The sequence below is a fragment of the Neopsephotus bourkii genome, unplaced genomic scaffold (assembly GCF_033783945.1).
Source record: "Neopsephotus bourkii isolate Nb327-2 ecotype Australia unplaced genomic scaffold, CSIRO-AGI_Nbou_v1 NB_730, whole genome shotgun sequence".
Taxonomy (NCBI): Eukaryota; Metazoa; Chordata; class Aves; order Psittaciformes; family Psittacidae; genus Neopsephotus; species Neopsephotus bourkii.
In genome coordinates, this window is record NW_026901228.1 from 386,687 (window position 1) to 398,962 (window position 12,276).

Consider the following 12,276-nt stretch of genomic DNA (forward strand, 5'->3'; position numbering starts at 1 on the left):
CCATATAGCTGATCACCTGTCTAGGTTAGACTCCCATCACACACACTCATTTTCCCTCTTCATATTTCAAGAAAACCTAAATTAGAATAAGGAGACTACATCAATACCCAAACATTACCTCTTTTTTGATAAAATTTTAAATTGACAACACATCAAGAACAATGAAGTATAACCATGCCAAGTGCAAGGTCCTACACCTGGGGTGGAACAATCCCAGACACAGCTACAGGCTGGGCAAAGAAGAGATTCAGAGCAGCCCTGAGGAGAAGGACTTGGGGGTGCTGATCGATGAGAAAATGAACATGAACCGGCATTGTGCGCTCACAGCCCAGAAAGCCAACCGTATCCTGGGCTGCATCAAAAGGAGCGTGACCAGCAGGTCGAAGGAGGTGATCCTGCCCCTTTATTCTGCTCTCGTGAGACCTCACTTGGAGTACCGTGTGCAGTTCTGGTGTCCTCAACATAAAAAGGACATGGATCTGTTGGAACAAGTCCAGAGGAGGGCCACGAGAATGATCAGGGGACTGGAGCACTTCCCATATGAAGATCGGCTGAGAAAGTTGGGGCTGTTCAGCCTGGAGAAGAGAAGGCTGCATGGAGACCTCATAGCAGCCTTCCAGTATCTGAAGGGGGCATGTAGGGATGCTGGGGGTGGACTCTTCATTAGGGACTGTAGTGGTAGGACAAGGGGCAATGGGTTAAAACTTAAACAGGGGAAGTTTAGATTGGATATAAGGAGGAAATTCTTTCCTGTGAGTGTGGTGAGGCACTGGAATAGGTTGTCCAGGGAGGTTGTGAATGCTCCATCCCTGGCAGTGTTCAAGGCCAGGTTGGATGAGGCGTTGGGTAATATGGTTTGGAGTGAGGTGTCCCTGCCAATGGCAGGGGGGCAAGAACTTTATGATCTTAAGGTCCTTTCCAACCCTAACTATTCTATGATTCTATTATACTCTAATAAAAAAATGTTTTGTCTGTGGGAAGAAATGCTGGAATCAAATTTCCCTAACATGGAATAAAATACAGATTTTCAACTGTATGGGAGTAATGAATTTCTATTACTGCTTGATCAGTGCATTTAAGAAAATCCATCTTTGGAAGGCATGTGTTCAAAATTCACCTCTTCAGGCCAGGAATGTCTCCTGATCCATTAAAAAAAAGCTACGCAATTATAAAGTGCTAAAAAATAAAATAAGTCATCTGAGTTAATATTTTTAAGAGTGAGTAATAGAGGAGATTTAACCTAAATAACTGCCTAAGTTTTCTCAAAGCTTCTTTTAAGCTGATGTGAGTTTTCATGTTTGGCTTTGTAGGAGAGTTTTTTGGGGTTTTTTTGGGTTTGTTTTTTTTTTTTTGTTTGTTTGTTTGTGTTTTTGTTTTGTTTTTTTTCCTCTGTGCGTGTAGTTAGGTTTTTGTTTGTTTGTTTCTTGTGCTCCTGCTTAGGTATTTTCAGATTATCTGTTGAATATCACAGGAACTAGGGCTTTTCATTACCAACCTTTCTGCACACATCTCTCAAACAAAAAAAGGTCGCATCTGCATGAAGCACATTCATATAAGAAAAAATGGTGTTAGAGAAACAGAAACATCACTTACCTCATCAGCAATCATGCACCTAAATAAGAAACAAGGAGAGGAAAAAAGCAAAAATTAATAGTAAATGTAACAGATAAAATAATAAACAATTTGTAAGTATTGGTTTAACTTATGCATTTACTGACTCAATGAAGGAAAAAAGGTAGACTTCATTCCTACAGATACCAACTGCAAAAAGTAAATTTATTATGAATTTGAAAAGAAGTATGCCAATTACTGTAAAAATGTAGATTCAATCTGTTAGCATTACTGAAGAACTTGCACTGTAAAACTGAATTGCTGCTTTGGTTTAGTGGTAAATTACTTGTAATCTTAAGTGACATTTTCAAAGCAAGAAGGGCATCTTCAATTTTTTTTGCCTTTCAGATACACCAATGGTTTTGCTGCTTCATGATTATGGATTATTTGTATGTCAGAATGATTTAAAAAGCTGCTTTCCAGAGCTGTCACATTTGTTTTGAAACAGAAACAGACAACCCCTCTCCCCCACCAATTGTATTAGCTAAAGTAGTAAAAAAAATGACTTAATTTTTTACCTGTTTTGGAGCACTTACTTAATGTTATGCCATGTGAAGACAATGATAATCCCATGCCCACAATCAAAACTAGCATCTGTTCAGCATCTTTACATTTTCTAAACATTAAATGTCACCTTTGATATGAATTTCTTACAGGTATTTTGAGTTATTTAGTACATACATTCTTAACTCAAGTAGGGTCTAGGAAACTTAAATGTTTCTAGCCCACGCAAGCTTCTTCATCAAATCTTTGAGAGTGGATGAAGGACAAAGGAAATTATTTGATGGACATTTAGTTAAGCCATTAAATGGATAATGCGTCTTTCCAAATGTGTACCCACAGTTATTTTACTATCTCAGCTTTCAACTACTTCACAAACTCTTACCTCTACTACTTTACACACTTTTCCAAGCTGGAAAAACCTCCCAACACTAAAACAAACAAAAAAAACCCCAAATCTAACCAACAAACCTATCCAATTCAAAAGCATTATCAAAAGAATTACAAGAGCTTGTTCCACCTCTAGTAATTATGAGATAAGATACATATATCAAATTCACACACACTAATGAATTCAGAGGAAGGCACAAGTCCAAGCAAAAACTGCAAAGGTAAGAGGGAGGTGAGGAAACAACCTATTCCTGTTAAATCTTTCAACAAAGAGATTACTTAAAATTTCTCTTTTCTCCTATAGCAACCCTGGATTGCATGAAGATACAGATTTACTAAGTATCTTCAGACTACAGTCAACAGCAGGGAATTCCAATGCAAGACCTGAAATGGGCACAAAGTGTGAATTTCTGCAATTTCATAGCAATACCTGCTCGGGCTGCAGTTAGGCAACTGGCAACTAGATGAATTCTCCAACTACTAAGTAATCTGGGAAGTTTTTCACGTCTTAAATGATTTTCTAGATTGTCATAAAAAGCTAACTGGAAGAATCGCTCCCATCAGTCAGTATCATAATGCCACATAAAGGGCATAGGCTTAGTCAAACCATTGACTGAGAAATACAGCAATGAAGTGTTGTTGTTGACTGAACTGACAGCAATAGATTGACAGCTCAATGCAGTCCATCACTTGGCTTGAGTATTTATAGATGTTTACTGACAGAAAAAAGGTGCCATGTCTCAGAAATGATGAAATATTTCAAGCTCTGGAAGGGAATAAACTTCACAGGCCACTATGTCTTCCCCTTGACTCAAGCATCCTTCTGCCTTGTGGCTTCCACTTATCTCCAGTAGCTTTCAGTCACAGATGCAAACTAGTCTTGATTAATTGCTCTGGATGAATTCCTCTTCATAGTCTGTTCCCAGCCACTGCATCTTCTAGGGAAACTGAAAGTTCCTGTACTTCTATGCCACGTAGCTAGATATGCACCCACTGCACCATGTAACTGAAATGCAATGCTCCTTCCATGAAAATATATGAAAGATCTTTCAGGTCTTTTTGTCTATAATAAAATTTAACATACCAAGATATAACTGTTCTGTATTTTGATACCAAAAATCTTCTAAAGTAATATGGAACTGCTCCTGAATGGTACGTACTCCAAGGTTAGTGTAGCTACCCAAAACTACAACAAAAGTCTTTTCTGCATGAATCCCAGCCTCTTTACACTAATGATTAATTAGAGCTATCATTATGTCTAATAACACGCATATTCCCATGGGGCCAAAATGGACACCTCTGTGCTCAGAAAAGAAATCTCAGCAAAAGATGTATTTTCCAGACATGATGTATGAAATAAATATTTGATATTCTGAGAAACATGGTATACTGCTGTTTGCTCACTCCATCTGCCACTGGAAGTTTAATCAGTTTCTTTCGATTAAGAAAAATAATTAAAAATATATCTTATATAAGTTAATTTTTATACATAACAAACTATCTACTTACAATACCTTTGTAACCACAGCTGCCACCCAGTTAAGGATGCAGCGAGGAAGCTAGAGGAAGAAAACACAACAAAACAAACCCCCAAGTTTGCAAAGATTTAGGAAGGAAAAAGGCAGGAAGAGAATTATTTTTTGTGGTGACTCATGATTGTGGGCCTTAATGCCTATGATTTGCAGCTGGGCAAACACATTTATTTGCAGACAACTATAACACAATGCTAATTTAAAAATAATGTTAGCTTTTGCTCACTTCAAAGACTGTTTTTTTTTTCCTTTATTTAATACTCATTGTTAATTGCCTGAACTGAAGTTTACAAACTCAAGTCTTTCTTTTGGCAGATTCTTTCAGAGATCAACTGCTTTCAGTACAATAATTGGTTTTTTAAAAACAGTTTGAAGCCTGAAAGTAGTTTGAATGCACAACAACCTAGTGTTGCAGGGGATTTTTAAACTCCTTACACAAACGTAGAAAATGAGTAAGACTATAGCAGTTAGCTACAGAGCAGAGGCATCTCAAGAATAAACCAAAGACCACCTTCAGCAATATAAGGATATTAGAGCAAATGTACAAATATAGCAATAACTGAGAGTCTATTGCATCCAAGTAGCATCTGGTAGTAAGGAAATGTGGCAAAGAGGACAGGAATAAGAATGTTCCTTGCCAATTTGTGCTGACAAATACAGTATTTCTCAGTATATCAAGTTACATTTTAGTAGAACTGCATAAATAATGAAAAGCTAATTAGGCCAGTTCAGACACACAAAAATCAGAATACATAAGACCCAACTGCATTGTACACTGGCATATGTGAACTAACTCTTTGGACTCCAATTCTTTTTTTCAGGATAACAAGCTAAAATGAAGAAATTCAGAGTGATTTACAAACTGCTTTGACAATCAGAAGATGAATAGCAATTAAAATTAAAAGCCTTAAAAACACATCAACCATGAGAACAGATTTTTTTTTGCATAAAAGTAGATTTTTTCATTAGAGCAAAGTGTAGCCATTTAAATTTTGATATCTGCTGAAAAATAAAAAGCTGCTGTTTTTCTTTTTGCACCCATTTTCAGACTGTGCTCATAGAATCTTTGCTGCTATAGAGTATTTTTTCATGTCTTAACTTCCAATTAATATGTCAGAAGTGAAATTTCTTACGTAGCAGCTTATAAATATTTATAGAAACTCATCATGTTGTTACTGGTAAATGAAGTACAGAGTATCCGCCATCATTTTATCTATAAAATAACCACTCTTAAAAGATCATCAGTGTAAAGTGATCTTCCTTGTTTCTGCACTACCAACACAAGGAGAGATTCCACAGAAACACCCATATGCTTAGAAGTTACGTATCTATAGTGATATTTTACTATTTAGTTAAGTATTCATTGTCTTCCCCCAGTCAATGCTTTGTCATAAGTAGCTTGGATTTTCTTCCTATACTTGCAATGCATACAGTTTTTTAGTCATCAAACATTCAGTTACACGCACCAGATTGCTATTAATCAGGTGCACAAAACTGTTTTTAAAGCTCAGTTAAGAGTATCTGAAGGTGTTAAGTCCTGTGTTAGGATAGTTAGCAACATGAATCACTGCTTCAATTCACACTGTTTATACTGTAATTCCTAAAGTGCTACAGTTTTAAAATTGCCAATTAATTAACATTACTGACACACTTGATAGAAGTTTTGAAATTACACAAAAAGTAAGTTTATAAGTAGAAGTTAATAAAACTATTTTAAGTGTAAGCTGAGCATATTCAAATTATTTTATGACTGCATGCATTTTAGAGCATTTATCCTATGTAGCTTTCAGTTTTATAATAAATGTAATACATGAAATTGCCTGCTTACTGTAGATACAAAATATGAGAAGTCCAAAATTTTTTCATTAGACTCTAGGGCAATAAAAAATAGCTTATATTACTGAGAGGGAAGTAATCAACTGTTTCCCATTCATAATCACCACAATTAGATTTTAAATGTAAAGAACTTTCCCATCATTATAGTTGAAATCACACAGAACTTAGATCTAATAGTTGCATTAATCTGTTAAAAAGCAATACTTCACATTTTACTTTACATAATCTTAAAAATATGCAGCCTCTATTTAAAACAAATTTCAGGATGCTCTATATTATTGCAGTCAGACAAGTTGCCAACAGGAACATAAAGGTTCCATGCTGTCAGAGCAGAAGAAACAGATCTTCAGCTACACTGAAGGGACAAATATGTATTTTTGTTTCATGTATTTTGACTGCAAGAAGACAGACTTCTTGTTCTCTGAAGTTCAATTAGTCATTTCCTCTCAACTGGTAGTTACCCAATCTGATCTTCATCATTCATATCCCATCTGTTCATATGACACCTTAATAATAGCTCTATCTGAGAATATAAATCAGAGCTATGATACACAGTTTCATATCCTGTTATAAGCTCAGCCCACACGGTCAAAAGTTTCAGAAAAGCAGAGGAAAAAGAATCATTTTAGATGTCTCAGTTACACTTACTCTCAGCAGCCAAGCCCAACCAGGCAAAAAGCACCAGAGTCAATGGCAAAGTCTTTCACATTCTTTCCCATTTGAATTTTAAATGTTTCCCTTCTTCATAGTGAATCCTGTGGCTAGCATTTGAGTATCTGTCCATTTATCAAGGAAATCTGCTATTTTTTCCTAACAGAAAGCATTAGAATCTCACCAGAATGTGTTGCAGATGCTGCTACAATCTTCCTACTATTTGTAACCCTTTTGCAGTTTTAGGATTAGCAATGGGCTTCAGACACAGTAGTACCTTTCCTAAATAGAAGAAAATGACATAGTCTGGTCTCCACTAGGATTTAAAACCCCTTTCATTTCGAGACGTATTAGCTTTAAAATAAAACTACCTTTTCCATTAAAATGCAAACATGAAGAGCAAAACAGGAAGCTTATTTGAGAATGTATCCTGGTATGTGAATATGCATGCAGAGAAGACAGCAATAAGTCTACTGTATTGGTTCACTGCAGGTGCACAAAGGTCCAAAGTGCAAGCACCTGAGGTTATACACAAAACCCATCACTGTGTGTGAAGCTGTCTTCTAAATCTGAAGAATCATGTAATTTAAGAGACTAGTCAGATGACTCAGAACTACAAAAGGAGGTATCAGGAGTTAGCACGCATTATCAGAACAGTCCTGTAAAGGTATCAATGACCAAGTAAAAGTGTGCTTACATTTGTGCTTACAGATTCTTACCACAGCAAGCCTTCGAGACAAACCAGAAGTTAACAAAAAACAGAAGGAACTAAGAAAGTAAGACAAAACCTAGCCTTAGGAAAGCTCTGGTCAGAAAAGCTCTGCCTCTAGGAGGACAGAAATTATAATTTTTCAAACCTCAGAGAGCACAGAATGGGCTCCTAGTTGTGCTGATATCAAGAAGATTGGAACCAACTTTGTAAAGCAGAAGGAGAAGCAGATGCCTAAAATTTTATGCAGATGAGTTGACTGGAGAAGAAGAAGGAAACTAAGGGTAAGCTCATGTGGAATGTGTCATATAGCCACGAGAAAATAGTCTGTATCAGAAAGAGATTAATACTAAAACAGTTTAATAAAATGAGTGTCAGGGAAGAAAAAACTGTTTAAATTAAAATAATTTCTATTTCTGTGTATCCAAGTCACATTCAGGTCACCCCTTTGGAAATGTTAGTAATATTAACAAAGCAAAAAATACAGTTAAAGTTTCTTCTATAAATTATGGCTCCTTCAGCAAGGTATCTTTGCAAAGACAAGGAATCTGATTTTGAACTTTGCTCTTGCAAGAATACCAATTAACAACATACTGACATGTATCTAAGGTTTATACAAACAAGAATCCTACAAAGTCCTACAGTCTGTGTAGAGGTTTCTTGCAACTACAGAAACAGTGAGCAACAATAACCTCTCTAAACTAGACAATTCTGCTTCCTTACATGGAGGATTGAAAGCCAAAGGGATATAGAAATCCAAAGTACCTATTGCTTGCTTGTGGGAATAATTTAATTTCTTGATCAGTTTTCAACAACTATTTATCTAGAAAAAAAGGTAGAACAGCAGGTAACTTTTTCAAAACTCCTTCCCTTTTAAGTGCATTTTCCAAGACAAACAGTCAAAGAAGTAGCATTTCATTTCTTAAAACACTGAAAAATTTTGTTACTACTCAAATGAATTAAAGCTGTTTTTGTTAATGCAGTCTTTGGAACATGTTGTACAGAGGAAGCTTGCATCTTTCTCTCACTAATGTGGGTGTCCTGATATTCTTGGGATTCTCACCTACTCATGTGAGTCAGTTTTATATAATGCTACAACATGTAATTTACCTCCTACTCACAAGCCAACACTTTAGCACTAACATCTTAACCAAGGGTTATTTAAGGAATCTGAACTTAGTACATTTTTATATAAAACTGCGCAAGCAACCATTACATTTGTGTGTCAGTAATCACAGCACACAGTCCTAAAACTAGAACAAAGAGAGCTCACTTCCTTGCAATAATGATCAAGGTTGTTTCACCAAAAATAGATCCCCAGAAGATTAAGCTAGATTATACCCTTGCTCTTGAACTACACCAGGTATTTAAAAAAAAAACCCCTAAATAATAAAAAGCCAATCCTTAATCTAAAGTAAGATGCACTTAATTGCCCTATCTGAGGTGCTAATGTTTCTCTGGAGTGTAGAGGAGAATGGTTGTACTGTCTTATGCTTTTCTCCACACTCTTCAACGTGTAACGCACAGATCATCTAAAACGCTTTATTAAGATCTGAAAGCTATTTGAGCATATTTGCCAGTGTGTTCTAGTATTTTAGCTTTGACCAAGATGTATGGAATAACACATACCAAGTTGAAGGTTAAGCTCAGACCTTCAACAGGTTTTCAGAATTCAATAGGTTTTCAGAATATATTAATTGAACTGTTAACTGATAAAAATTCTAGTCAAGATGACATGTAATTGTGATGGTGAGAACTCTTCACCTATTCAGTCACTGGCTTCAGAGACAAACTGGTTCACCAGCTGATTCAGTGCAAGAAAAATTGACTTCAGTTAATTGGAACTGTAGGAAAAACATGAACCTGAGCTATAAACCTTAACCTTGGTATTAATGGCATGACTGAAATACCTGTGACCAACAGTAGGTCTTCCTTAGTATACAGCCTAACGACTTCCAATGAAATGTAGGTACCTACCACAGCTTTTCCAGTAACTCTGCATTCCCAAATGATCCCTCTGCAGTGCTTTGCAGTACAAAAGCTACAGAAGACCTACTCTCTTCCTGTCATTCTTCTTTAAAGTTAGCTGAATCAGGAAATAAGGAAAAGAATTATCTAGTCTCTTCATTTTCAATAGTTTCCAGATTGAATGTCTCTTCCCTCCAGTACAAAGGGCCCTCAAAGCCAGTCTTAAGTTTTCTCCTACCCTCTGCTCCTTCTCCATACCAATACTTCAAAATATTTTCGTGCCTTCCAATTACTTCAAAAACAACCACCCATTCAGCTGTTGACAGAATATCCTACTTCTTTCCTGACATATATCTCTGAACTAAGCAATTATGCTGCTCTTTTCTACATTCATTTATCTCTTTTAACAGGTTTCCCCTTCAACAAAATACAAAGACATCATAAAATACGTGGATTTTAATTGTTTACCCAGCTACCTTTGGGGTAGTTTGCTTTTATGCCTCTCTGTTCTCCCTCTCCTTCCAGTTGCTATTAAGTCAGTCAGAATCTGACTTACACTTGCTTAAGACCTTGTTTTTTCTCACTTGCATGAAACTAGCTTGTCTCACATTCTCAAAACTGATCACTTACATTATGCCCTCTCCCTGATGCTTGTATTTAAACACACGAAATTTTCACTGTGGATTCTCCCCCTGCAAGCTTCCACACAGCTAACACTAAACTCACTTCCCCTCTCTCCATCACAGCTGGCAACCTATTACCTACAGTCATAGTCTTACTTGGTTCTTCTGTCCAACACATTGTGCTCTTCATTTCTAAAAATCTCTTTTCTATTCCTGCTGCTAAAAGTCCATGCTTAAACCCAGGTAATTCCTCAGATTACTACCATTACTTTTTTCTGTTCTTGAATATTTATTTTTTTTTTACCTCACAAAGTTCTTCTCCCAAATGACATTCTACATTTGCTTTCTGACAATGCATATTTTTATTCCATTTGAATTACCTCCCAGTTCCTCCAGCATCACTTCCAAACAAGCCTCCCTGGCCACGACAGCTCTGCAGAATTTGGCTCAGTTTCTCATTCAGACTTCCTGCATCTGAACCTCATTCTGTGAGCTAGTTCTCAGCACTTCTCAGATGTAAAACGTACTCTGAAACATTACAAACCAATGTCTTTAAAAAAAGAAACCTTTATTTAAAAACACAGTACTCACAGAAATACTCCGTATTTAATTACTGAAATATATTAACTGATCTTCATTTCGTATGTCTAAAATTAGTTCCTGAATATGTTGGAATAAATAATTTCTTTCTTGATCTAGTAAGAGACTTATGCCTTGTTTCAAACATCTCTTTCAGACTATCTAACTACAATCTACTGAGACTACAAACAGAAATCACATTAAAAAATTACAATTGCTTTATCCCCAGCACTCTATGATCTCTACAAATTTCTACAAATAGAGACACTTGTTTATGGCACCTGATGCTGCAAGTCACCAAGTACAAATTAAAATAAAAATGAAACATTCCTAGAAACAATCCTAGACATGACTAAAAAACCACTCCAAACAAAATAAACCCCACCCCCAGCAAAAAAAAAAAAACAAAACAACAACCAACCAAAAAAAAAAAACAACCCCAGACCAAAATGCCTCCCCCCTAAAAAAAAAAAAAAAAAAAAGTGAAAGGAATTTCCTTTTCTAACATACCATTTAAGTAATTTGGTGTCTGTCAAAGCTGGTGTAACAGAGAGAATAAGCAAATCTCCCAGAAGAGACTATGATTAACTTCATCTTGTCTGGTTTTGAATTTACTTTCTTCACGTTAAAACTCTGAACTCTCCATCTTAAGATCAAATTGGTCACAAGTTTAATAGCCAGAATTTAAATGAACTCCAGTCTCACAACAGTTATACTACAGAATTTGGAGTCATTAAAGAATATTCTGTTTGGTACTTAAACCAGTTCCACATCCTTACATGCAGCACATAAGAATGATAGACAGTCACTGTTAGTTACATACTCACAAGGAAATACTCAGAATGCTAACTAGGGTTTCCAGCAACTTATTCGGTACAACATGGCACAGTATGAATAAAACTTGAAGAAATTTTTGTCTTATAAATGTTCTCCATAAATATGGATAACTATCAGCATAAATAGTCAGTACATAATCTTGTAAGTAATGATGATATACTGATAATTATCAAATAGCTGTATCTCCATAAAATATGAAATCTCCATGCCAACCTTTTCTGTTACATTTTTCTCCCTTTAGAAATCAATGGTTATTGTTTTCACTGCATAAAAGAAATTGTATGCTACTTCCTTAAGTTAAACTAAGACGTGAAGTAAACTAATAGACTGCAGTGTTGTGAGGACTTAAGAAATGAAGAGTAAAGCAAAACTAAACTGAAAATAACGCCATACCTTTCAGAAGAGAAATACTGAGATATAATACTGGGGAACAATCCAATAGTAACCTGTAAAGTATTTTTGATCAGTGTTCCTTTAAACCTTGTAGCTGATTCTGAAAAAATAGATTATTTTAGACAATGGTAGAAAGCATTTAGTCTTGCATTTAATCACAACACAGATTTATAGCAACCTATGACCTTTCAAACAAAGGACAAAAAAATTAGATGTAAATAGTAACAGATATGTAAAGATGCGTATAGGATTAGTGTTTCAAAATGGAAATGGAATAAAGATCTGTTTTCCTCTCTGAACTTTTTTTTTTATACATAGCTACTATCAAGGACAAGAAACTAGCGAAAAGAAATACACTAGAAAAGCAAACCAATCAGTAATCAAGGATCAAAAAGTAGCAAAGATAAAAGCAAAGCTCTAATAACTTAAAAAGCCAATACAAGAAAGCAACAGTGGCATTATACAGGAGAAAAAGATTCATAGACAACATAAAAAGCAGAACTAAACTCAGTTAAAATTACAAAAATAAAAGGGAACAGTAGTTAAACAGAAGTGTAAGAGAAAAGGACCTAGTGCTCTAGCACAAACTAAAATGCACATGGAAGCAAATGGAGACTGAACATATTTTCTCTTATTATACCAGCAT

The 12,276-nt window shown here is 35.6% G+C and overlaps 1 protein-coding gene across 5 annotated transcripts in view; it reads right to left on the bottom strand.

Moving 5' to 3' along the window:
* ZRANB3 (zinc finger RANBP2-type containing 3) overlaps positions 1–12,276 on the bottom strand; it is a 50,569-nt gene that overhangs the window by 26,886 nt on the left and 11,407 nt on the right. For all 5 annotated transcript variants that reach the window (XM_061354319.1, XM_061354315.1, XM_061354316.1 and 2 more), the window contains exon 3: positions 1,594–1,612. In XM_061354319.1, the coding sequence (XP_061210303.1) occupies positions 1,594–1,612 (19 nt within the window). The remainder of the gene's footprint in view (positions 1–1,593; positions 1,613–12,276) is intronic.